We start from the raw sequence: 26,855 nt of genomic DNA, 5'->3' as shown, positions 1-26,855 counted from the left end.
TCAACCAGATTTATATATTTAAAAAATGTGTAGGTGACCAATGACCACTCCCAGAAACAATGCAATGTTATTTCAGGAGGTAATTTAGATGTGTTTTATTAACCATCTCCAAAGACCATTCTCATCCCAACCGCCGTGGTCATATCATTTCCAGGTCCCCACTAGCAGTAGTAGATGTGTTTCGTGAAGAAAAAAAAAACCAATAGACGCTGAGCACGGTTTCAGGTTCCCGGTCGACTTTCCATACAGCCTTCCTTTAAACACGGGCTGACACGTACCCAACTGTTTACTTGTGTTGAATAACTCCCCGGGAAAAGGAGGTGCCTTCTTCTGCTAGGTTGACCTCCCTGTCCATATATCTAGTGTTTTTTGTGGTTGCGTAACCGAGTTAAGTATGGAGGCAGGTTCGTGCGACAATGCTGCTGCAGGTATGTAACAATTGTTGCTTTGCAGCTCTGCTTTCAGTAAATTGTTACACTGTTTATAGCAAGGTGAGATTTAGTTTGAGTAATACGTTAATTACGGTGAGTGAGTTGCATTACATCCTTCTTATACGTGCAACATACGCAATGAGTTTATAATCAGGAAAAACTATTAATTGGGTCTTATGGTTTATAGTGCATTGTGGCATTTACATACAGTACACAACACATACCTATTGCATTCTTGTGAACAGTAGGGTAAAGATGTTTCTCTTCTGAAGTGTGAATTGGTATACATCTTTCCCCTTCTCGCTTAGGTACTCCTTTCATTGAGTAGTCTTCAGAACAGGGGGACTCTTCTGGGAGTAGTGATGAAGGGACCATGGACAAGGAGATGGCACCAACAGCAGAGAGGGTAGTGGAAAGTGAGAGCAGGATGAAGCATCTGTTTGGGTTTGAGAAGGAGGACCTGTCCTCCTGGCATCACCAGGTGTATCTCCTAAACCACCCGACTAACCCTGCTTCTCTGGGCATCTTCCACTTCGTGTTTGGTGACCTGTCAGTCATTTTCACTAAGCTTAGTTATCCTGAGTCAAAATGGCTGCAGGATCTGTCATTTTAATTTGTGCCTGAGGATGTAATAAATTGAATAAGAAGTTGAGTGTCATATGCTAGTCAAATCATCAGCTGGTGGTCAGGTGAGTGTAGTCTTGTGTCTGGCATTGGTATAGCATAGCACTTATAACACCAGATAAGTGGGTTCGATTCCCAGGCTCACCCATATGTAAAATGCATGCAAGCATGACTAAGTCGCTTTTGAGAAAACCGTCTGCTAAATGAAAGATATTATTATAATCTTCTGTCTCTGTCCTGCAGGCATGATAATGACAATAGACATCACACAGGAGCGAGGCCATAGCCACCTGGATGGGGCTCCCGTGTGCCGCATCCATCTCTTCAACTTCCTGCAGCCGCTGCCTCTTGATTATATGTACCTGGTCTATGTGGTAATGCTCTTTGGTAGGTCAAGTTCTGATTCAGTGATTAGAACAGCAACTGTATGCTGTCCCCTTTGTGTGTGTGTGTTTTAATGAGAGCATCAATGTTCAATTTCCATGTTTGTGTCTTCTTTATAGGTGCTGTGGGAATCATGCTGGGCTGTTTCTACCGCCTCTCCTGTCTCATGTTCATATCCACCTACTGGTACATCTTCTTCCTGGACAAAACAGCATGGAACAACCACTCTTACCTCTACGGCCTCATTGGCTTCCAGCTGACATTCATGGACGCCAACAGATATTGGTGAGTAGTTAATCTCTTATGAAACCATTGTACTAAAGAGTTGTTAGGTATAATATATTTGGTTGATTGACATTCTTTTTTTTCAGTATCTTTCTGTGTGTGTGTGTCATTGTATGCACACTTATGCACTTATAGTACCAGTCAAAAGTTTGGACACACCTACTAATTCAAGGGTTTTTCTTTGTCTTTATTATTTTCTACATTGTAGAATAATAGTGAAGATATCAAAACTATGAAATAACACATGGAATTATGTAGTAACCAAAAAGTGTTAAACAAAAATATATTTTAGATTCTTCAAAGAAGCCACCCTTTGCCTTGATGACAGCTTTGTACACTTTGCATTCTCTCAACCAGCTTAATGAGGAATGCTTTTCCAACAGTCTTGAAGGAGTTCCCACATATGCTGAGCACTTGTTGGCTGCTTTTCCTTCACTCTGCGGTCTAACTCATCCCAAACCATCTAATTTCAGTTGAGGTCAGGTGATTGGAGGCCAGGTCATCTGATGCAGCACCAAATGGGATGGCGTATCGCTGCAAAATGCTGTGGTAGCCATGCTGGTTAAGTGTGCCTTGAATTCTAAATAAATCACAGACGGTGTCACCAGCAAAGCACCCCCACCCCATCACACCTCCTTCTCCATGCTTCACGGTGGGAACCACACATGTGGAGATCACCTGTTCACCTACTCTGCGTCTAACAAAGACACAGCGGTTGGAACCAAAAATCTCAAATTTTGAATAATGTTCATTGCTCCTGTGTTTCTTGGCCCAAGCAAGTCTCTTCTTCATATTGGTGTCCTTTAGTAGTGGTTTCTTTGCAGCAATTCGACCTGATTCACACAGTCTCCTCTGAACAGTTGATGTTGAGACGTGTCTGTTACTTGAACTCTGTGAAGCATTTATTTGGGCTGCAATTTCTGAGGCTGGTAACACTTGATGGTTTTGGCGACATTTTCCGGATTGACTGACCATCATGACTTAAAGTAATGATGGACTGTCGTTTCTCTTTGCTTATTTGAGTTGTTCTTGCCATAATATGGACTTGGTCTTTTACCAAATAGAGCTATCGTCTGTATACCATCCCTACCTTGTCACAACAACTGATTGGCTTAAACACATTAATTAACTTTTAACAAGGCACGCCTGTTAATTGAAATGCATTTCAGGTGACTACCTCATGAAGTTTGTTGAGAGAATGCCAAGAGAGTGCAAAGCTGTCATCAAGGCAAAGGGTGGCTACTTTGAAGAAGTAGCCACCTTTTTCCATGTGTTATTTCATAGTTTTGATATCTTCACTATTATTCTACAATGTAGAAAATATTAAAAATAAAGAAAAGCCCTTGAATGAGTAGGTGTGTCCAAACCTTTGACTGGTACTGTATATTATTATTTTCAGATCAATAGATGGATTACTTAATCCTTAGAAATAGAATGCCCAAGTGCCACATTGGAACTATACTCTTCTGAGGTTTCAGGTCTGTGCCAAATGCATTATATTGAATCCAAGGAAACTTGTCTTCATTACTACTCTATTAAGCGTATCTGCCTAATTACATGTGTGTGATAAACCTTTAGGATGCTCCTATAATATGAATATCTTGATATTTGTCCTTGGCAGATTTTCATAGTATACTTCATTGTTGGAATCAAGAAATTGGATGCAGACTGGGTGGGGGGGATATTCCATGTCATACTTGGCACACCATTGGCTTTTTGACCCTTTCAGGTTAGTTAAACAGGGCCCTGCTCTGTCATGTTTTGCATGGATTATCAAACTGCCCCAATCTCACAATGTTGTATGCGTTTTATCCTGTGTGTCTGTCCCACAGGATGATTCTGCCTACTGAAATGGTGAGTCTACTGGTTGTCCATGGAGGTGGTCTTTGTCTGGATCTGTCTGCCGGCTATCTGCTGTTTTTCGACGCTACACGCCCTTTTGGCATTTTCTTTGTCAGTTACTTTCCCTGTATGAATTCCCAACTCCTCAGCATCGGTGAGAACCCATTGATTAATTGTATTTAGTTATCGTAACGAATGATCAAATATTATAATTCAAAATCCATGAGGGCTGCTTGTAATTACTAAGCATCGTCATTAAACGATTGCATTGATAAGTATTTCCTTATCACTTATCTTTTTTTATTTATATAAACTTTATTTTACTAGGCAAGTCAGTTAAGAACAAATTGTTATTTACAATGACGGCCTATCCTTGAGGGCAACATAATGCAAGCAGTCTCCTGTGACCCATAAAGCATTTTCAAAGCTATCTTTTCTATAATGATCCACTATTTAAGTTCATCTATAATCCCCTATTGATCACATTGTCCTTTATTTTATCTCCTGGTATGCTTGTCTACACCATGCTGGCCACGAGTCCTCTCTTCTGCTACCCCGACTGGCCCAGGAACTTCTTTAGTCGCTTCCCAGAGTTCCTCAGGCCAGTGCTGCCGCTCACGTCTCCTCCCCCACAGCCCAGCATCTCCTGTGTTTACCCAGAGACCTAAAACACCTCTACAGGATCCACTCTGCGCCCAAGGCCTCCAAAACACGGTTTAAACACAAGCTGGCAACTCTGTTCACCATTCTTTACATGGCTGAACAGTTCTTCCTGCCTTACTCTCACTTCATCACACAGGTACTACTGTAGAAATGGAGGATGAGTTTGTGATAAACTTGTAGTCCTTTCCATGTATTGAATTAAGAAAAAGCCCTGATTTGAATGTCACAGTTGGGAGTCACTGAGTGTACCGCTGTCAGCTAAAGTTATTTCCCAACTCTACGGGTTACCAGAATCATTTCTCAATCAGTGTCAACACTGCTATACGTCAGCACCAAACAGTAGTGTAGACTGTGTTGAGTCAGCAGAACGATGGGAGTTGCAGAGGGGTGTGGAAGGAGGCTTTGTAGAAGTAAAACTGGTCCATACATCCTGCTGTCCTGATCTGGAGTGCAGTTCTGTTTTTTATTTTACCTTTATTTAACTAGGCAAGTCAGTTAAGAACAAATTCTTATTTTCAATGACGGCCTAGGAACAGTTGGTTAACTGCCTTGTTCAGGGGTAGTAGAAAGGGATCTTATACGGTCTCTTTTGATATTCCTTATATACAGTTGAAGTCAGAAGTTTACATACACCTTCGCCAAATACATTTAAAGTCAGTTTTTCACAATTCCTGACATTTAATCCTAGTAAAAATGCCCTGTTTTAGGTGTTAGGATCACCACTTTATTTTAAGAATGTGAAATGTCAGAATAATGGTAGAAGGAATGATTTTTCAGCTTTTATTTATTTCATCACAGTGCCAGTGGGTCAGAAGTTTACATGCACTTAATTAGTTCTTGGTAGCATTGCCTTAAACAATTTATACTTGGGTCAAACGTTTTGGGTAGACTTCCACAAGCTTCCCACATTAAGTTGGGTGAATTTTGGCCCATTCCTCCTGACAGCTGGTGTAACGGAGTCAGTTTTGTAGGCCTCCTTGCTTTTTCAGTTCTGCCCACACATTTTCTATAGGTTTGAGGTCAGGGCTTTGTGATGGCCACTCAGTACCTTGACTTTGTTGTCCTTAAGCCATTTTGCCACATCTTTTGGAAGTGTGCTTGGGGTCATTGTCCATTTGGAGACCCATTTGCGACCAAGCCTTAACTTCCTGACTGATGTCTTGTGGATATATTGAAGCAACATCTCAATTTTCCTTCCTCATGACGCCATCTATTTTGTGAAGTGCACCAGTCCCTCTCTCAGCAAAGCACCCCCACAACATGATGCTGCCACCTCCGTGCTTCACAGTTGGGATGGTATTCTTCAACTTGCAAGCCTCCTCCTTTTCCTCCAAATATAACGATGGTCATTATGGCCAAACAGTTATATTTTTGTTTCATCAGACCAGAGGACATTTTCCAAAAAGTACGATCTTTGTCCCCATGTGCAGTTGCAAACCATAGTCTGGCTTTTTTGTTGCGGTTTTGGAGCAGTGGCTTCTTCCTTGCTGAGCGGCCTTTCAGGTTATGTCGATATAAGACGTGTTTTACTGTGGATATAGATACTTTTGTACCCGTTTCCTCCAGCATCTTCACAAGGTCCTTTGCTGTTGTTCTGGGATTGATTTGCACTTTTCGCACCAAAGTACATTCATCTCTAGGAGACAGAAGGCGTCTCCTTCCTGAGCGGTATGACGGCTGCGTGGTCCCATGGTGTTTATACTTGCGTACTATTGTTTCTACAGATGAACGTGGTACCTTCAGGCGTTTGGAAATTGCTCCCAAGGATGAATCAGACGTGTGGAGGTCTACAAAAACTCTCAGGTCTTGGCTGATTTCTTTTGATTTTCCCATGATGTCAAGCAGAGAGGCACTGAGTTTGATGTTAGGCCTTGAAATACATCCACAGGTACACCTCCAATTGACTCAAATTATGTCAATTAGCCTATCAGAAGCTTCTAAAGCCATGACATAATTTTCTGGAATTTTCCAAGCTGTTTAAAGGCACAGTCAACTTAGTGACCTGAAAATAGTTGTGCAGCAATGCTCCCCATCCAACCTGACAGAGCTTGAGAGGATCTGCAGAGAAGAATGGGAGAAACTCCCCAAATACAGGTGTGCCAAGCTTGTAGTGTCATACCCAAGAAGACTCAAGGCTGTAATCTCTGCCAAAGGTGCTTCAACAAAGTACTGAGTAAAGGGTCTGACTACGTATGTAAATGTGATATTTCAGTTTTTAGCAACAAACAAAGTTTGTGGTTTGTCATTATGGGGTATTGTGTGTAGATTGATGAGGATAAAAAAAAAAAAAAAACATTTTAGAATAAGACTATTGTAACAAAATGTGGAAAAAAGTCAAGGGGTCTGAATACTTTCCAAAGGCACTGTGTGTGTACATTGAGTGTACAACAAATTAAGAACACCTGCTCTTTCCAAGACAGACTGACCAGGTGAATCCATGATCCCCTATTGATGTCACTTGTTAAATCCACTTCAATCACTGGAGGTGAAAGGGAGGAGACAGATGCACAAAAATCATATATATTTTTTTACGTCTGCCATTCAAAGGGTGAATGGCCATGACATAGAATTGAAGTGCCTTTGAACTGGGTATGGTATTAGGTGCCAAGCATACCAGTTTGTGTCAAGAACTGCACCACTGCTGGGTTTTTCATGCTCAACAGTTTCCTGTGTGTAGGAAGAATGTTGGCTGAATGGACATCCAGCCAACTTGACACAAATGTGGGAAGAATTGGAGTCAACATGCGCCAGCATCTCTGTGGAATGCTTTCGACACCTTGTAGATTCCATGCCCCAATGAATTGAGGCTGTTCTGAGGGCAAAAGTGTGGGGGAGTGCAACTAAATATTAGGAAGGTGTTCCTAATGTTTGGTATGTTCAGTGTGATATATACTGAACAAAAATATAAACACAACATGCAACAAGTTCAACGATTTTCCTGAGTTACAGTTCATATAAGAAAGTCAGCCAATTGAAATAATAAATTAGGCCGTAATCTATGGATTTGACTTGAGTGGGCAGGGCGCAGCCATGGGTGGGCCTGGTAGGGCATAGGCTCACCCATTTGGGAGCCAGGTCTCAACCAATCAGAATGAGTTCTTCCCCACAAAAAGACAGACAGAAAGAAAGAGACAAATACTTCTCAGTGTCATCAGCTGTCCTGGTATCTGGTCTCAGATGATCCCGCAGGTGAAAGAAGCCGGATGAGGAGGTCTTGGGCTGGCATGGTTACACATGGTCTGCTGTCGGACGTACTGACAAATTCTCTAAAACGACATTATGATGAACATTAAAATCTCTGGCAACAGCTGTGGTGGACTTTCCTGTAGTCAGCATGCCAATTGCAAACTCCCTCAAAACTTCAGACTTCTGTGGCATTGTGTTGTGTGACAAAACTGCACATTTTAGAGTGGCCTTTTGTCTCCAGCACAAGGTGCACCTGTATAATGATCATGCTGTTTAATCAGCTTCTTGATAATCCATCCACCAGACAGGTGTGACATACCTTGAGAAATGCTCGCTAACAGGGATGTCAAAAATATATATATAAACACAACATGTAAAGTGTTAGTCCCATGTTTCAAGAGCTGAAATAAAAGCTCTATTACATTTTCCATATGCACAAAATGCTTATTTCTCAAAAATTCTGTGCACAAATGTGTATAATTATTGCTTTTTGACCTAGGGCTATAACAACTGGACCAATGGCCTGTATGGGTACTCCTGGGATGTGATGGTTCACTATTGCTCCTACCAGCATGTCAAGACAGAAAAACAGGAGAGGTTGGATACCTCAACCCTGGGGTAAGCCACTGAACCATAACACCAATATAGAGTCATAAGAAAGGTTAGAAAGCAAAAGTGGAAAACATGGGGATTGTGACACTGAGGAGTATAAGCTCAAGTCGATTCATTAACCATTCAACATCCCATCTGAACAATGATGGCACTCTGGGTCTGATTTTTAAGTGAACTACATACAGAAAGTAATCAGCCCTACATACAGTAGGACCTCCAGAGATAAGAACACATTGGGAATGGAGGTCGCCCATAATGTTCATTCATTCACTTCAACACACCTTTGTAGAAATTATTGATTGCGTAAATCTTATTTAATTATGAACTTTTCTGTGACAATATCTGGGAGAAGGCGGATCTGAGTACCTTGTACTGCAATACTCATGAAGGTTTTGTGAATGTCTTATGTATACCCCATTCATGTGGTGTTCATGTTTTGTGTGTGCGTATTTACATGTTCTGAAAAGCTCTGTGGTGCTCCTGTAGGTGTTCACTCAGTCGGCGGTGGAAGGACCATGGGGACATGCTGAAGCAGTGTGCCACCTGCCTGAGGCGCCACCTGCCTCACTACAACATCTCTGACCCAGAGATCTACTTTGACATCTGGGTGTCCATCAATGAACGCTTCCAACAACGGTACTACATGGCCTTTTTGTGATCTTTCACATCCTCCACATGGATAGAAATGTTCTTCGCAGTTTGGTCTTGAATTCTCTTTTCCCTTCCATTAGGATCTTTGACCCCCATGTGAACATTGTGAAGGCAGACTGGTCACCATTCGGCCCAAATCCATGGCTCACACCTCTGCTGGTGGACCTCTCTCCCTGGAGGACCAAGTTTCAGGAGATCGAGGACTCTTTGGACAACCAGACAGAGATCGTCTTCATCGCAGACTTCCCAGGTTCGGGGTCTCCCCCTCTCCCTCATTGTTTTCCATTGAGAGTAATTATATTTGGGTAATTTAGCAGACTCTTATCCAGAGCGACTTACAGTTAGTGCAATCATTTTAAGATAGCTAGGTGGGTCAACTACATCACAGGCATAGTAAATAGACTTTTACTCAAGGTGAGGAAGGAGGGGGATTATTTAAGATACTCTTTGAAGAGGTAGGGTTTGAGGTGCTTTCAGAAGATCGGCAGGGACTCGGCTGTCATAGCTTCACGGGGAAGCTGGTTCCACCATTGAGGTGCCAGGACAGGGAAGAGTTTGGACTGGGCTGAGCGGGAGCTGCCCTCCTGTAGGAATGGGAGGTCCAAGAGACCAGAGGTGGTGTAGGGTTGGGGGTGTAGGGTTTGAGCATAGCCTGAAGATAGGGAGTGGCATTTCCTCTTGCTGCTCTGTAAGCAAGCACCATGGTCTTGTAGTGGATGCAAGCTTCGCCTGGAAGCCAGTGGAGTGTGCGGAGGAGCGGGGTGACATGGGAGAACCTGGGAAGGTTGAAAACCAGGAGGGCTGCAGCGTTCTGGATAAGTTTCAGGGGTTTGATGGCACAAGCTGGGAGCCTGCAGGAGCGAGTCACTGCTTTAATGTTTGCAGAGAACGACAGGGTGTTGTCCAGGGTCACACCAAGGTTCTTTGCACACTTGGAGGCTGACACTGTGGAGTTGTCAATCGTGATGGAGAGGTCTTTGAGTGGGCAGGCCTTCCCTGGGTGGAAGGGCAGCTCCGTCTTGTTGAGCTTGAGGTGGTGGGCCGACATCCAAGCTGAGATATCTGGCAGGCATGCAGATATGGGTGTCGCCACCTGGGTGTCAGAAGGGGGGAGAAGGAGAAAAGTAGTTGTGTCATCCTCATAGTAATGATAGGAGAGACCATGTGAGGATATGACGGAGCCGAGTGACTTGGTGTATAGAAAGAATAGGAAAGGGCCAACATGGTGATTACTGATTCCTCACCCAAAGTACATTTCAATCCTAATCATGCATGTGTTGGTTCGTCTTTCCTCTAGGTCTCCACCTAGATAACTATGTCAGTGAGGACCTGGGCAACACCAGTGTGCAGGTGCTGCAGGGCTTGCTGAATGTTGAGATAGTGGATGAGAAGAACTACACTCTCCAACCTGGAGAGCAGGAGCAGGTATACTCCTTCGTCACCCTACCTGCTTCAGCCAGCCTGTAATAACACCCTTCAATGGATGACAGCTGTACTGTAGTCATTATAATGGTGTGGAACTTACTGCTAAACATATGTTTCACATTCCAGTTGCCATGATGTAGCTAGGAGTACTCATTGTATGTGTGTGTGAGCAGCTTCCTGCTGGGGCCTACCATAAGGTGTACAGTGTCTGAGGAGCCGTCGTGCTACATGGTCATCTACGTCAACACCACAGAAGCAGCGCTACAGAGGAACTTCACTAAGCTGTTTGAACTGCATGAGCGGGTCCGCAACGGAACAGGTCAGGGCTTAAATATACAGCGCATTCAGAAAGTACTCAGACCCCTTCGCTTTTTCCACATTTTGTACGTTACAGCCTTATTCTGAAATTGATTATATAAATGTTCCTTAATAATATACACGCTACCCCACAATGACAAAGCAAAACTGTTTTGTGTGACATTTTTGCCCCTTTATTAAAAATAAAAAACATACCTTATTTACATAAGTATTCAGACCCTTTACTATGAGACTTGAAATTGAGCTCAGGTGCATCCTGTTTCCATTGATCATCCTTGAGATGTTTCTACAACTTGGAGTCGACCTGTGGTCAATTCAATTGATTTTGAATTTAGCCATGAGGTCGAAGGAATTCCGAGACAGGAATGTGTCGAGGCACAGATCTGGGGAAGGGTAGCAAAACATTTCTGCAGCATTGAAGGTCCCCAAGAATACAGTGGCCTCCATCATTCTTAAATAAAATAAGTTTGGAACTACCAAGACTCTTCCTAGAGCTGACCGCCTGGCCAAACTGGGCAATCGGGGGAGAAGGGCCTTGGTCAGGGAGGTGACCAAGAACCCGATGATCACTCTGATAAAGCTCCAGAGATCCTCTGTGGAGATGGGAGAAACTTCCAGAAGGACAACCATCTCTGCAGCACTTCACTAATCAGGCCTTTATGGTAAAGTGGCCAGATGGAAGCCACTCTGCAGTAAAAGGCACATGACAGCCCGCTTGGAGTTTGACAAAAGGCACCTAAAGGACTCCCAGACCATGATAAACAAGATTTAACTATTTGGCCTGAATGCCAAGCGTCCCGTCTGGAGGAAACCTGGCACCATCTCTACAGTGAAGCATGGTGGTGGCAGCATCACGCTGTGGGGATGTTTATCAGCGGCAGGGACTGGGAGACTAGTCAGGATCAAGGGAAAGATGAACAGAGTAAAGTACAGAGAGATCCTTGGTGAAAACCTGCTCCAGAGCACTCAGGACCTCAGACTGGGGTGAAGATTCACCTTCCAACTGGACAACGATCCTAAGCACACAGCCAAGACAGCGCAGGAGTGGCTTCGGGACAAGTCTCTGAATGTCCTTGAGTGGCCCAGCCAGAGCCCAGATTTGAACCCGATCAAACATCTCTGGAGAGAGCTGAAAATAGCTGTGCAGCAACGCTCCCCATCCAACCTGACAGAGCTTGAGAGGATCTGCAGAGACTAATGGGAGAAACTCCCCAAATACAGGTGTGCTAAGTTTGAACCGTCATACCCAAGAAGAATCAAGGCTGTAGTCGCTGCCAAAGGTGCTTCAACAAAGTACTGAGTAAAGGGTCTGAATACTTATGTAAATAACATAATTATACAATTTTTTTTTTATACAAACCTGTTTTTGCTTTGTGGTGTGTAGATTGATAAGGGAAAAAACTATAATACATTTTAGAATAAGGCTGCAACGTAACAAAATGTCAAGGGGTCTAAATACTTTCCGTATGCACTGTACACACAATAGGAACTAGCACGCAACATAAAGGAAGTGCTAAGCCAGTGTTTCCAAACCCTGGTCCTCCAGTACAAATGTTCATTGTAGCCCTGTACAAACACACGTCATTCAACTCATTGAGGGCTTGATGATTAGTTGACAAGTTGAATCAGGTGTGCTTGTCCAGTGTTATAATAAAATGTGTACTGTTGGGGGTACTGGGACCAGGGTTGGGAAACACTGTGCTAAGCTAACACATTGTCTTGTCCCTGCCTCCAGAGCTCCAGCCACTCATCACTGGAGACAATGATGACGGGTCAGAGGTCAATGTGATGGATCCCGTCGTCCGGCTGTTTCTATGCCGACAGCGACGAATTAAGGAAGTGAAGAAGCACAGGGAAGCCAACATGTTCGAAAGGCTGAACCGGTTTACTGTGGAAAAAGTACATGTTGCGGCGAACGTGAGTGTTTTGTTTTCATGCAACTACCAAAACCCATGGCAAAACTCATACTTATGTCTGTATTTGTCTCAATGTCCTTGTCCGCAAACAATTTCCCCATTAGGATTATAGTCATTATCCTGTCTTCACTTAAACCCATGCGATTCCTCCACTTTCCACTGGTATCCTGCACCAGCTTGGCGCGTTTCTATGTTTTGTAGTAAAAAAGGTAAATATAAGCGTTTCCAATGACATCATCGGTATGCATCATGATTTTAACCAATTGTCTACAAATTGGTTGTCACTTATCTTATCTATTTTACTACAAAACATAGAAATGTGCCATTTTCACATACACTACATGACCAAAAGTATGTGGACAACTGCTCGTTTAACATCTCATTCCAAAATCATGGGCATTAATATGGAGTTGATCCCCCCCTTTGCTGCTTTTACAACAGCCTCCACACTTCTGGGAAGGCTTTCCACTAGATGTTGGAACATTTCTGCAGGGACTTCCATTCAGCCACAAGAGCATTAGTGAGGTTGGGCAATTAGGTCTGGCTCAGTCGGCGTTCCAATTCATCCCAAAGGTATTCGATAGGGTTGAGGTCAGGGCTCTGTGCAGTACAGGCAAGTTCTTCTACCCCATTTCTGTATGGACCTCACTTTGTGCACGGGGGCATTGTCATGCTGAAACAGGAAAGGGATTTCCCCAAACTGTTGCCACAAAGTTGGAAGCACAGAATGTCATTGTATGCTGTAGCATTAAGATTTCCCTTCACTGGAACTAAGGGGCCTAGCCCGAACCATGAAAAACAGCCCCAGACCATTATTCCTCTTTCACCAAACTTTACAGTTGGCACTATACATTCGGACAGGAAGCGTTCTCCTGGCATCCGCCAAACCCAGATTTGTCCATCGGACTGCCAGATGGTGAAGCGTGATTCATCACTCCAGAGACCAATGGTTGTGAGCTTTACACCAATCCAGCTGACACTTGGCATTGTGATCTTAGGCTTGTGTGTGGCTGCTTTTGACCATGTTAATACCTCAAGGATCTGACCCTTTTCTCAAATTTCACCTAAAATGACATACCCAAATCTAACTGCCTGTAACTCAGGACTTGAAGCAAGGATATGCATATTATTGATACCATTTGAAAGGACACACTTTGAAGTTTGTGGAAATGTGAAATTTATGTAGGAGAATATAGCACTTTAGATCTGGTAAAAGATGTTTTTTTGTTGTTGCGCCATCTTTGAAATGCAAGAGAAAGGCCATAATGTATTATTCCAGCCCATGTGCAATTTAGATTTTGGCCACTAGATAGCAGCAGTGCATGTGCAAAGTTTTAGACTGATCCAAACGCACATCTGTTCAAAATGGGGGAGACACCGATCCCGTCAAGGTTAATGTTCAGATGGTGCTGAATTCTCCTTAATGTAGACATTAGCATTTTAGGAAGGAGTACATGTCATATAAGGCACATATCTTTGAGGGTACCATGCGCTCTGTGTTGTAGGTTTCTGATGACAGCCATAGCCATGTGTAACCTGGTGGTGGGCCTCCCTCTGGAGCAGCTGACCAGGGAAGTAACCAGAGACAGAGGCCAACCAGGACGATGTCTGCCACGATCAGCTCTAGGAGTATTGTTTGTGTGAGAAAATGTATTAGTAAATTAATTTAATGACAGTGAGAAGATGCTAGACTGTCAAAGGATTTTTGTAAAAGCCTGCATTGTATTTGAAAATATGTTTGGAATTGTGCAGGGGCAAGTTTGTTATGACTGATCCTCCTGTTTTACAAAAAAATACATTCCAAGATTGTTGGATTTAACTTATGCAAAATTAAACATGCACCTTCACAAAAGGTCTCTCTTTGCTATGCCTAACTTTGTCATTTGATTGAGGGTAATAATTGTGTTTACTTGATAGCTACCTACACATAGCTAGCTAGAATAAAATGTGTTAACAAGAAATTAATTAAAAGCAATACAAATAAAGTTGTCCAGTAGTGGTGGAGCTGAACTTCATATGCTAGCTTTACTATGAGACAAATGACATTGCGCATTATAAAACCTATGGTAACAAGTCAAACATTGTCTCCAAAATGCAGCTGGTACTTTTCTAATAACGTGATACAAAATTTGCATTCTCAGTGTTTTGAACTTTAACACTCATGCATGCTTCAGATTTTGGGTAAACCTTAAACGGGGGAAATGTAAAAGATTTATGAATATGTAGTCCACACAAATGCCAGGAAGTTTCACTCATTATTTGAGAAAAAAAGAGAAACCGTTATTGAAATGTCATGCTTTATTGCAGTCTGTCTTAATCATGATATTTTACAGATTACTGTGCTCTGCCTAAAGTGCTACAGTACAACTCCACAGTGTCATTAATGGTAGGGTGTCATGGCACAAGATACATACTGTACAGGACATACATATGCTTTATACACACACACACAAGGAAGATACATAAAAAAAAAAAAAAACATTGGATTTGTTAACACTGGGCATGATTTTCTCTCAGTTGAAGTGGACAGTTCTATACATGACTTAAACTAACCCAAGTTTACCTTTCATTTAACAATTTTTTCACTAAGTGCGCTAGTGTCCACCTGGTCTCAATTCAGAGAACACATTGGATAGAAATAAAGGATGGCAGAGAATTCTAGTCAATAGAATGCCCAGACCATCCTCATATTTTAGAGTATCTATAGTATTAACCATCCATAATTGTCTAACGAATGACAAGTGCAAAGTAATGTTAGACCAACTAAACTCTACAAAAAAGTATCAACTGTGTATTATTACAGCACCGCTAAGAGTTTAGATCTGGAGAGCTTCAGTCGCTAAGTTGGATCAAAACTCTGGCATTTTAAAATGGCCCTTTGTTGTAGGTTTACAGCAGCAGTCCCACGTTCAAAAAGAGCAACAATGAACCACATTGTTCTTCTTTACAATAGAGACACACTCTAAGATAAGGCAGACAAACAAAATACATCTTATTACACAGACAAGTTCAGCTTCCCTTTTTCTATTTCAGCTTTTTAACCACCCGTTTGACGCACTTGATCGGTTGCCCTTCATTAATTCATAGCTAATATAGAGTTAACCGTTTGACCTATTTAGGTTATTTCATCAACATATCACAGTGTAAAACCGTGAGGTCTCACCTTCATTTTAGGGAAATACCATTAGTAGATGCATACAGCCTGCCGGTCCATAAGGCTGAGTCTATATGCATACAGCCTGCCGGTCCATAAGGCTGAGTCTATATGCATACAGCCTGCCGGTCCATAAGGCTGAGTCTATATGCATACAGCCTGCCGGTCCATAAGGCTGAGTCTATATGCATACAGCCTGCCGGTCCATAAGGCTGAGTCTATATGCATACAGCCTGCCGGTCCATAAGGCTGAGTCTATATGCATACAGCCTGCCGGTCCATAAGGCTGAGTCTATATGCATACAGCCTGCCGGTCCATAAGGCTGAGTCTATATGCATACAGCCTGCCGGTCCATAAGGCTGAGTCTATATGCATACAGCCTGTCGGTCCATAAGGCTGAGTCTATATGCATACAGCCTGCCGGTCCATAAGGCTGAGTCTATATGCATATGCCTTAGCTCCATTTTCATTAACGGGGTAGTGTACCTAATAAACTTTGAGTGTCAGTATAGTATTCATTTTATGTGTCTGTGTCCATGAGTTTCTAGTGGATAGACCAATGGTTCAAGAGAAAATAGCCTAGTTAATGGGGGGAAAAAAGCATATTTAATATTAAACACCAATGTTGTTCACTAAATTGATGGTTAACATTTAGGATAATCCTTGACAGCATTGTCATAATTTATTTTAAAGTGATCTTATTTGATTATTTATTTTACATGTGATAAGGCCACACAGAAGGCCAGAGATTAGACACCTGTGATAATCTGATGTACTCAAATGGGCCACTAGATGTCTTGTAGTAGATTAAATAAAATCCTTGAAAATTACCAAATTCTGGTAGTTTACTGGTAACTTTTAAAATGTTCAGTAATATACCCTCCCTTTGCAACCATGATCATGATACAGTAGTGTTCATCTTTGAGTAACAATACTTCAGATAAGGCATCTCTCATAAACATATCCATTAATGCTGGGAAACAAACTACAAAATGACTATGAATAGATAAAAATGGTATATATATATCCACACACACACAACTATTAGAATAATGTTCACAAAATTGAGACGCTTACAAGTTGTACATTTCTGAATCATCCCTTTGTCGTCAAGAGTTAGTAAGTCCTCCAAACTGGCATACAGTAACTCTACCTTGGTTGAAGGTCTGGGTAAAATATTCCATGTATCACTCCTTCTATGACAACATTTGAAAATGTATCTACGAGGAGAAAAAAGTCAAACTGATTTGTTCTATACAATATTATGTTTCCCCTTCAAATGATTAGCTAATGTATTTACCTAATTAAATATTACGCAAAGAGATCTCACTTTAATATTGCAACGATATTGATTGTCTATTCATGGGCATGTGAAGATGTGTAAAGATGTGTTACCGTGGGTGGATGGGAGCAGGTAGGGGTCTCGCTGGTAGATCATGGTTGGCTGATGGGTCAGTTTACTACAGAGAGACCAGGGAGAAGGATAAGGGGGTTAAGAATCACAAGCCTGAATGCCAGACCTCTGACAAAATTATGCTGAATAGTTAGCCATTTTGACATTATACTTTGGAATTAACCTACATCACAAACTACTATAAACTCAAACTATACAAAGGTAAAATCCACCCAAAACCACAAATTATTTTAATTTACAGTGTTAAATAACACTAATATGTGAGAAGAATATTTGAGAACAAATATGTTTCATTTTGGCGTTATAACAAGGTTGGTAGAAGCATGGGGAATTTTTTTAAATAATAATTTAAAAATGAACATTTATTATTTAAAAAAAATAATATAAAAAAAATAAAAATCGCTGTTGAAATACGTTGCAGCTCAAGTCGATTACAAAATCCGCAATGCAATGCTCTCTCTATGGGCTAGCTAGCTAGAAAAAGTAGCTACACACAATATTACCAAAGACAATATCAGCATGTAACGGAGATAGTTAGCTGTAAAATCGCATAAACAAACTGCACTACCAATTTAGGAGTATACAATCTCACCATGTTCAACCTACATTCCTATTGCCTTTCTATAATATCTCTGGCAACTGCACCATACAATGCACCCTGGACTAAAGAAGCCGACAAATAGGAAAAATGTGCTAGACCCTCCATTAAATTACAAATATCTCGAGGTAGGAATATCACTAAAATATGGTCAATGGCTCATTTGAGAGAAGACATCTTCCCGAGTTATGACATCAGCCAGTATTGAAATTTGACAATGTATGATAGGTTTTCGCAATCTAAAAGTCGTATTCCTATTAACTTCCAGTGTAGTGAGAGCAACTATTACGGTGCTACGTAATACCGGATTTCTGCCTGTTTGAACGCCAATAACACAGATACACATTAAATGACACAGGGAATTGATAGGAACAAATACAATATAACATTCAAAATGGATTAATCTTTCAAAATCACTTAACAAACCTTGACTCTTCAGATTCCATTTCAAATGACCTTTAATGAAAGAAAAACATTCAAGATTCAGAATCAGTTTGGGGATTTTTACATAAAGGCAGGAACTCTATTCTTGCGGAGAGGAGAGATGTTCTATATAGGGCACACTGTATAAAAACTCACCCACAACTTTCTGTTTTTGGCAGCGAGGGAAAGTGGCGGATGTTGAGGAAATCCAGGAATATCTTTGGGAGAACTTCATTCTCCATAATTATAGTCTGTTAAATAATGGACACAAGAAACAAAAGCAAATGGAATTTGGGGAAAAAAAATCTAATTGTACCATTTTAATGAGCTGTATTGATACAAAATATGGGTTAGAGGAAATAGTCAGTGTAAACCTGTAGGTGTTTTCCATTACCTGTAGGTAGAGTTCCAGACCATGTCTTCTCTGCTCCAGAACTTTGGGAACCCAGTTACGTACATGCTTAGAGGGGATCTCAGGCAGCTTTATGCTCTTCTTCAGCTGAAATAAGCACATTTCAAATTGAGCATGGTTACAGGGCATGGATTAGGGTAGAGGAAAAATTCAAAGCCTAGCTCAAGCCTAATTCCAGCTATTATGATTTTCATATCCTTCACCCATAGACTAAGGCTATTCCACTAATTATCACCCCACTAACCTAGTTCCAGCCGTATAACATTATTCACAATGATGACTCAGTATATGTTCTGAAAGTATTGTGGGCTCTGTTCTTGCACCAGGAATATACATAAAAGTATGTGGACACCCCTTCAAATTAATGGATTTGGCAATTTTAGCCACACCTGTTGCTGACAGGTGTATAAAATCGAGCACACCAACATGCAATCTCCATAGACAAACATTGGCAGTAGAATGGCCTTACTGAAGAGTTCAGTGACTTTCAACGTGGCACAGTCATAGGATGCCACCTTTCCAACAAGTCAGTTTGTCACATTTCTGCCCCGCTAGAGCTGCCCCGGTCAACTCCAAGTCAAATCAAACTTTATTCATCACATGCGCCGAATACAACAAGTGTAGACTTTACCGTGAAATGCTTACTTACAAGCCCTTAACCAACAGTGCAGTTCAAGAAGAAAATATTTACCAAGTAGACAAAAATAAAAAGTAACACAATAAGAATAATGAGGCTACATACAGGGGGCACCGGTACCGAGTCAGTGGTACAGGCTAGTTGAGGTAATCTGTACATGCAGGTGGGGGCGAAGTGACTATGCACAGGTAACAAACACACAGCGAGTAGCAGCAGTGTACAAAAGGGGGGTGGGGTCAATGTAAAGTGTCCGGTGGCAATTTTATGAATTGTTCAGCAGTCTTATGGCTTGGGGGTAGACGCTGTTGAGGAGCCTTTTGGTCCTAGACTTGGCGCTCCGGTACAGCTTGCCGTGCGGTAGCAGAGAAAACAGTATTACTTGTGTGACTGGAATCTCTGACAATTTTATGGGCTTTCCTCTGACACCGCCTATTACACTGCGTGCACAATTATTAGGCAAATTGTATTCCTTGGGATTCATTTTGTTGAACAAACACAATGCTCTCAGTCAATCCAAAATGTTATCGAACCTCAAACCTGAATGTTTAACAAAGGAAAAGTGAGTTGTCTTTCTCAGGGAAATATACTGCTCAAAAAAATAAAGGGAACACTTAAACAACACATCCTAGATCTGAATGAAAGAAATAATCTTATTAAATACTTTTTTCTTTACATAGTTGACTGTGCTGACAACAAAAATCACAAAAATAATCAATGGAAATCCAATTTATCAACCCATGGAGGTCTGGATTTGGAGTCACACTCAAAATTAAAATGGAAAACCACACTACAGGCTGATCCAACTTTGATGTAATGTCCTTAAAACAAGTCAAAATGAGTCTCAGTAGTGTGTGTGGCCTCCACGTGCCTGTATGACCTCCCTACAACACCTGGGCATGCTCCTGATGAGGTGGCGGATGGTCTCCTGAGGGATCTCCTCCCAGACCTGGACTAAAGTATCCGCCAACTCCTGGACAGTCTGTGGTGCAACGTGGCGTTGGTGGATGGAGCGAGACATGATGTCCCCAGATGTGCTCAATTGGATTCAGGTCTGGGGAACGGGCGGGCCAGTCCATAGCATCAATGCCTTCCTCCTGCAGGAACTGCTGACACACTCCAGCCACATGAAGTCAAGCATTGTCTTGCATTAGGAGGAACCCAGGGCCAAACGCACCAGCATATGGTCTCACAGGGGTCTGAGGAGCTCATCTCAGTACCTAATGGCAGTCAGGCTACCTCTGGCGAGCACATGGAGGGCTGTGTGGCCCCCCAAAGAAATGCCACCCCACACCATGACTGACCCACCACCAAACCGGTCATGCTGGAGGATGTTGCAGGCAGCAGAACGTTCTCCACGGCGTCTCCAGTGCTCAGTGTGAACCTGCTTTCATCTGTGAAGAGCACAGGGCGCCAGTGGTGAATTTGCCAATCTTGGTGTTCTCTGGCAAATGCCAAACGTCCTGCACGGTGTTGGGCTGTAAGCACAACCCCCACCTGTGGACGTCAGACCTTCATACCACCCTCATGGAGTCTGTTTCTGACCGTTTGAGCAGACACATGCACATTTGTGGCCTGCTGGAGGTCATTTTGCAGGGCTCTGGCAGTGCTTCTCCTGCTCCTCCTTGCACAAAGGCAGAGGTAGCGGTCCTGCTGCTGGGTTGTTGCCCTCCTACGGCCTCCTCCACGTCTCCTGATGTACTATCCTGTCTCCTGGTAGCGCCTCCATGCTCTGGACACTACGCTGACAGACACAGCAAACCTTCTTGCCACAGCTCGCATTGATGTGCCATCCTGGATGAGCTGCACGACCTGAGCCACTTGTGTGGGTTGTAGACTCCGTCTCATGCTACCACTAGAGTGAAAGCACCGCCAGCATTCAAAAGTGACCAAAACATCAGCCAGGAAGCATAGGAACTGAGAAGTGGTCTGTGGTCCCCACCTGCAGAACCACTCCTTTATTGGGGGTGTCTTGCTAATTGCCTATAATTTCCACCTGTTGTCTATTCCATTTGCACAACAGCATGTGACATTTATTGTCAATCAGTGTTGCTTCCTAAGTGGACAGTTTGATTTCACAGAAGTGTGATTGACTTGGAGTTACATTGTGTTGTTTAAGTGTTCCCTTTATTTTTTTGAGCAGTGTATATAAGTGTGCACAATTATTAGGCAACTAAATTACAAAAATAATTTCTCTCAACTCAATTGTTTATTCTCAATTTTTAGAGTAAGTGTAACAGATAAGTAACACAAAATGACAATTATATAACATTTTTGGCCTTTCAAAAATATTCAGTGACCAATATAGCCACCCTTATTTTCAATAACTGCCATGAGCCTTCCATCCATGGAGTCTGTCAGTTTCTTGATCTGTTCACGATCAATTTTCACTGAAGCAGCAACCACAGCCTCCCAAATGCTGTTCAAAAAGGTGTATTGTCTTCCATCACTGTAAATCTCACATTTGAGAAGGGCCCACAAGTTCTCAATAGGATTTACGTCAGGTGAGGAAGGGGGCCAGGTCATTATTCAGGCGTCTGAGGCCCTTGCTGGCTAGCCAAGCAGTGGAGTACTTGGATGCATGTGATGGAGTATTGTCCTGCATAAAGATCATGGCCTTCTAGAATGCTGAGGACTTCTTCCTGTACCACTGTTTGACGAAAGAATCTTCCAAAAACTAGCAGTAGGTTTAGGAGTTGAGTTTCAGTCCATCTTCAACCCGAAAAAGGTCCAACTACCTCATCCTCAATGATAGCAGCCCATACCAGTACCCCTCCTTCACCTTGCTGGCACCTGACTCAAAGTGGTGCCCTGTGTCCATTACTGATCCAGCCAGGGGCCCATCAAGAGTCACTTTCATTTCATCTGTCCATAAAACCTTTGAAAAATCTGTCTTCAGGTATTTCTTTGCCCAATCTTGACACTTCAACTTATGAATCTTATTCAGTGGTGGTCTTGTTTCAGTCTTCTTGACCTTGGCCATGTCTCTGAGCACTTGACACCTTGTACTTCTGAACACTCCAGGTAGGTTGCAGTTCTGGAATACGGTGGCACTGGAGGATAATGGGTTCCTGGTAGTTTGACGTTTAATTCTTCTCAAGTCTTTTGCAGTTAATTTGCGCCTTTTCTTCCCCATGCGTTTTTTGCGCCCCAGTTGACTATTCACTACAAAACGTTTGAATGTCCGGTGGTCACACCTCAATAGTTTAGCTATTTAAAGAGTGTCGCATCCGTCTGAAAGGCATTTTATATTTTTGGTTTTTCAGTGTCAGTTAAATTTATTTTTTGGCCCATTTTACCTGAGGTAATGAGGCTGCCTAATAATTATGCACACCTTGATATAAGGTGTTATTCACTTTCGCCACACCCTCCCTCATTACACAAATACATATCACCTGAAAATGATTAAATCCAATAAGCATTCAAGTTTATATGGTTTGGAGTTTGAAAATGTGAATAGAAACAATGATAAGATCAGAATACTCACTTGCCTAATAATTGTGCACGCAGTGTATATAGGTCCTGGATGGCAGGAAGCTTGGCCCCAGTGATGTACTGGGCCGTTCGTACTACCCTCTGTTGTGCCTTACGCTCAGATGCTGAGCAGGTGGTGATGCAACCGGTCAGGATGCTCTCGATGGTGCAGCTGTAGAACCTTTTGAGGTTCTGGGGGCCCATGCCAAATCTTTTCAGTCTCCTGAGGGGGAAAAGGTTTTGTCGTGCCCTCTTCACGACTGTCTTGGTGTGTTTGGACCATGATAGTTTGTTGGTGATGTGGACACCAAGGAACTTGAAACTCTCAACCCACTCCAGTACAGCTCCGTCGATGTTAATGGGGGCCTGTTCAGCCCTCCTTTTCCTGTAGTCCACGAACAGCTCCTTTGTCTTGCTCACATTGAGGGAGAGGTTGTTGTCCTGGCACCACACTTCCAGTTCTCTGACCTCCTCCCTATAGGCCGTCTCATCGTTGTCAGTGATCAGGCCTACCACTGTTGTGTCATCAGCAAACTTAATGATGGTGTTGGAGTCGTGTTTGGCCACGCAGTCGTGGGTGAACAGGGAATACAGGAGGGGACTAAGTACACACCCCTGAGGGGCCCCCAGTGTGTTGTTGCCTACTCTTACCCCCTGGGGGCGGCCCGTCAGGAAGTCCAGGATCCAGTTGCAGAGGGAGGTGTTTAGTCCCAGAGTCCTTAGCTTAGTGATGAGCTTCGTGGGCACTATGGTGTTGAACGCTGAGCTGTAGTCAATGAACAGCATTGTCACATAGGTGTTCCTTTTGTCCAGGTGAGAAAGGGCAGTGTGGAGTGCGATTGAGATTGTGTCATCTGTGGATCTGTTGGGCGGTATGCGAATTGGAGTGGGTCCAGGGTGTCCGGAAGGATGCTGTTGATGTGAGCCATGACCAGCCTTTCAAATTACTTCATGGCTACTGACGTGAGTGCCACAGGGCGGTAATCATTTAGGCAGGTTACCTTCGCTTCCTTGGGCACAGGGACTATGGTGGTCTGCTTGAAACATGTAGGTATTACAGACTCGGTCAGGCAGAGGTTGAAAATGTCAGTGAAGACACTTGGTCCGCGCATGCTTTGAGTACACGTCCTGGTAATCCGTCTGGCCCAGCGGCTTTGTGAATATTGACCTGTTTAAAGGTTTTGTTCACGTCGGCTACTGAGAGCTTAATCACAGTCATCCAGAACAGCTGGTGCTTTCGTGCATGCTTCAGTGTTGCTTGCCTCGAAGAGAGCATAACAGGCATTTATCTCGTCTGGTAGGCTCGCGTCACTGGGCAGCTCACGTCTGGATTTCCCTTTGTAGTCCGTAATAGTTTAAGCCCTGCCACATCCGACGAGTGTCTGAGCCGGTGTAGTAGGATTCAATCTTAATCCTGTATTGACGCTTTGCTTGTTTGATGGTTCATCTGAGGGCATAACGGGATTTCTTATAAGCTTCTGGATTAGTCTCCCGCTCCTTGAAAACGGCAGCTCTAGCCTTTAGCTTGATGCGGATGTTGCCTGTAATCCATGGCTTCTGGTTGGGATATGTACATACAGTCACTGTGGGGACGTGGTCGTTGATGCTCTTATTGATGAAGCCGATGACTGAGGTGGTGTATTCCTCAATGTCATTGGATGAATCCCGGAACATATTCCAGTCTGTGCTAGCAAAACAGTCCTGTAGTGTAGCATCTGCGTCATCTGACCACTTCCGTATTTAGCGAGTCACTGGTACGTCCTGCTTTAGTTTTTGCTTGTAAGCAGGAATCAGGAGGATAGAATTATCGTCATATTTGCCAAATGGAGGGCAGGGGACAGCCTTGTATGCATCTCTGTGTGTGGAGTAAAGGTGATCTAGATTTCTTTCCCCCCTGGTCGCACATGTGACATGCTGGTAAAACTGCATTAAAGTCCCCGGCCACCAGGAGCACCGCTTCTCGGTGAGCATTTTCTTCTTTGCTTACAGCCTTATAGAGTTGGTTGAGAGCGGTCTTAGTGCCAGCTTCGTTTTGTGGTAAATAGACGGCTATGAATAATACAGATGAGAACTACAGCTTATCATAAGGTACCCTACCTCAGGTGAGCAGTACCTCGAGACTTCTTTAATATTAGACATCGCGCACCAGCTGTTATTGACAAAAAGACACACACCCCCACCCCTCGTCTTACCAGAGGTAGCGTCTCTGTTCTGCCGGTGCATGGAAAATCCTGCTAGCGCTATATTGTCCGTATCTTCATTCAGCCACATCTCGGTGAAACATATGTTACAGTTTTTAAATGTCCTGTTGGTAGGATCATCTTAATTGTAGGTCATCAATTTTATTTTCCAATGATTGCACGTTAGCGAGAAGAATGGAAGGCAGTGGGAGTTTACTCGTTCGCCTCCGGATTCTCAGAAGGATGCCCGATCTGCGTCCTCTTTTCCGGCGTCTTTTCTTCACGCAAAAGGCGTGGTTCCAGTGAAAGCAGGATATCCTTCTCGTCGGACTCGTTAAAGGAAAAAGTTTCTTCCAGTCCGCGGTGAGTAATCGCTTTCTGATGTCCAGCAATTCTTTTAGGTCATAAGAGACAGTAGCAGTAACATTGTGTACACAATAATAAGAAAAAAAAGTTACGCAAAAGATATTACAAATAGCACAATTGGTTGGAAGAATGTAAAAGGTCAGCCATGTTCTTCGGCGCCATCTTAGAATGGTGTGTTGTTATTGTGAAGTGGAAACATCTAGGAGCAACAACGAAGTGATAGGCCACACAAGCTCACAGAACGGGACCACCGAGTGCTGAAGCGCGTAAAAATCGTCTGTCCTCTCACTACCGAGTTCCAAACTGCCTCTGGAAGCAACGTCAGCACAAGAACTGTTCATCGGGAGCGTCATGAAATGGGTTTCCATGGCCGAGCAGCCATGCGCAATGCCAAGCGTCGGCTGGAGTGTTGTAAAGCTCGCCACCATTGCAGTGGAAAAGCGTTCTCTGGAATGATGAATCATGCTTCACCATCTGGGTTTGGCGGATGCCAGGAGAATGGTACCTGCCCCAATGCATAGTGCCAACTTAAGTTTGGTGGAGGAGGATTAATGATCTGGGGCTGTTTTTCATGGTTCGGGGCGGGCTAGGCCCCTTAGTTCCATTGAAGGGAAATCTTAACGCTACAGCATACAATTACATTCTAGACGATTCTGTGCTTCCAACATTGTGGCAACAGTTTGGGGAAGACCCTTTCCCGTTTCAGCATGACAATGCCCCTGTGCACAAAGCGAGGTCCATACAGAAATGGTTTGTCAAGATCGGTGTTGAAGAACTTGACTTGCCTGCACAGAGCCCTGACCTCAGCCCCATCGAACACCTTTGGAATAAATTGGAATGCCGACTGCGCCCAACATCAGTGCCCAACCTCACTAATGCTCTTGTGGCTGAATGGAAGCAAGTCCCCGCAGTAATGTTCCAACATCTAGTGGAGAGCCTTCCCAGAAGAGTGGTGGCTGTTATAGCAGCAAAGGGGAGACCAAATCCCTATTAATCCCCCATGATTTTGTAATGAGATGTTCAACAAGCTGGTGTCCACATACTTTTGGTCATAGTGTAAGTCAGTCAGTGGTACACAAACTCACTATTTTATGCAGGTTATGGAATTCACTGTAGCGTTTCTCCACTGTATGCTGTCTACCATTCATTAGCACCTCAATTTTAAAGACCTGGTGATGAAAAGAAACAGCCATCATGGTTAGGAAATGTGAACGTACAGAGAGATATGCCTTGAATCAATTCACAATCGACAGTCATGGCCATTTAAAAACAACATTTTCCAACACAATACATTAATTACACCAAACTGCTCTTTAGTGACTTTGCTATCAAGGAAAACAACCGGGAGGTCAGGGAACGTGTTAAAGCAGTTGATTGATGTTTCACATCCTGTCAGTGTTATGGACAAAAACGTTTTTACTGTCTGTAAAATTTGTGAAATGGAATGGATCGCGCCAACCGGGTCTTCTCTACTCTCACTCGGTCTAGTCACGTCAAATAAACGTTAGTTGACAGCATTGGTTGACAGTTTGCCTTGAGAGTCGCTAACAATACTCAAAGTTAATAAATATGCTATTGGTTTGTTTTCAACCATTTGTTGCAAATTTGCAATGTTAGCTATGATTTTTGTTTTGCGGAGGCTTACTGGTGCAAACATTCAAGATCTTACCGTGTACCCTTTCTCCATCGGATTGTCCTCTGAGCGGAACGATGGAATGGAAATCCTGACGTTATGCATTTTGGCAAAACAAACCCGAACCTAAATGCATAAAATCCTGAGTTATATATTAACTTTCAGACACATAGGGAGGCTTTGGTAGCTAGCTACGGCTAGTGTTGGAATGGATTCTTCTTCTTGTTGT

General features: G+C 43.0%; 1 protein-coding gene and 1 pseudogene across 3 annotated transcripts; one reads left to right on the top strand and one right to left on the bottom strand.

Annotated features, from left to right (window-relative positions):
* Window positions 1-11: 11 nt before the first annotated feature.
* On the top strand, window positions 12-13,981 carry LOC106564883 (vitamin K-dependent gamma-carboxylase-like; annotated as a pseudogene). The gene is made up of 15 exons (XR_014392011.1): window positions 12-428; window positions 740-1,442; window positions 1,559-1,724; window positions 3,124-3,202; window positions 3,346-3,453; window positions 3,557-3,718; window positions 4,072-4,365; window positions 7,915-8,033; window positions 8,077-8,090; window positions 8,526-8,663; window positions 8,759-8,928; window positions 9,976-10,103; window positions 10,277-10,422; window positions 12,157-12,304; window positions 13,843-13,981. The product of XR_014392011.1 is annotated as a vitamin K-dependent gamma-carboxylase-like (transcript).
* A 636-nt stretch (window positions 13,982-14,617) lies between these two features.
* LOC106564872 (sorting nexin-24) lies at window positions 14,618-26,855 on the bottom strand. Of its 2 annotated transcripts, XM_014131353.3 has the most exons (7): window positions 26,663-26,854; window positions 26,079-26,162; window positions 18,322-18,426; window positions 18,084-18,178; window positions 17,931-17,960; window positions 16,888-16,952; window positions 14,618-16,712 (listed from the first exon to the last, which is right to left on the bottom strand). In XM_014131353.3, the coding sequence occupies exons 1-7, from the start codon at window positions 26,729-26,731 to the stop codon at window positions 16,642-16,644; spliced, it is 519 nt and encodes a 172-aa protein (XP_013986828.1). In that variant the 5' UTR covers window positions 26,732-26,854; the 3' UTR covers window positions 14,618-16,641. The 2 variants fall into 2 exon arrangements, with proteins under 2 accessions (XP_013986828.1, XP_013986836.1); XM_014131361.3 differs by lacking the exon at window positions 26,079-26,162 and having other exon boundaries at window positions 26,663-26,855.

This window comes from Salmo salar, chromosome 01 (assembly GCF_965601325.2).
Source record: "Salmo salar chromosome 01, fSalSal1, whole genome shotgun sequence".
Lineage (NCBI taxonomy): Eukaryota > Metazoa > Chordata > Actinopteri > Salmoniformes > Salmonidae > Salmo > Salmo salar.
Note: the sequence above shows the minus strand (reverse complement) of the source record. Positions and strands in the feature narration are given on the sequence as shown.

Bases quoted from the DNA above. Each gene is read 5' to 3' on its own strand.
- LOC106564872 (XM_014131353.3), bottom strand. From the start codon at position 26,731: ATGCATAACGTCAGGATTTCCATTCCATCGTTCCGCTCAGAGGACAAT. The intron at 16,953-17,930 runs GTTTGTTAAGTG...GTCTCTCTGTAG, and splicing joins ATGGAATCTGAAGAGTCAAG to TAAACTGACCCATCAGCCAA. The intron at 16,713-16,887 runs GTAACACATCTT...TTCTCCTCGTAG, and splicing joins CCTGCTCCCATCCACCCACG to ATACATTTTCAAATGTTGTC.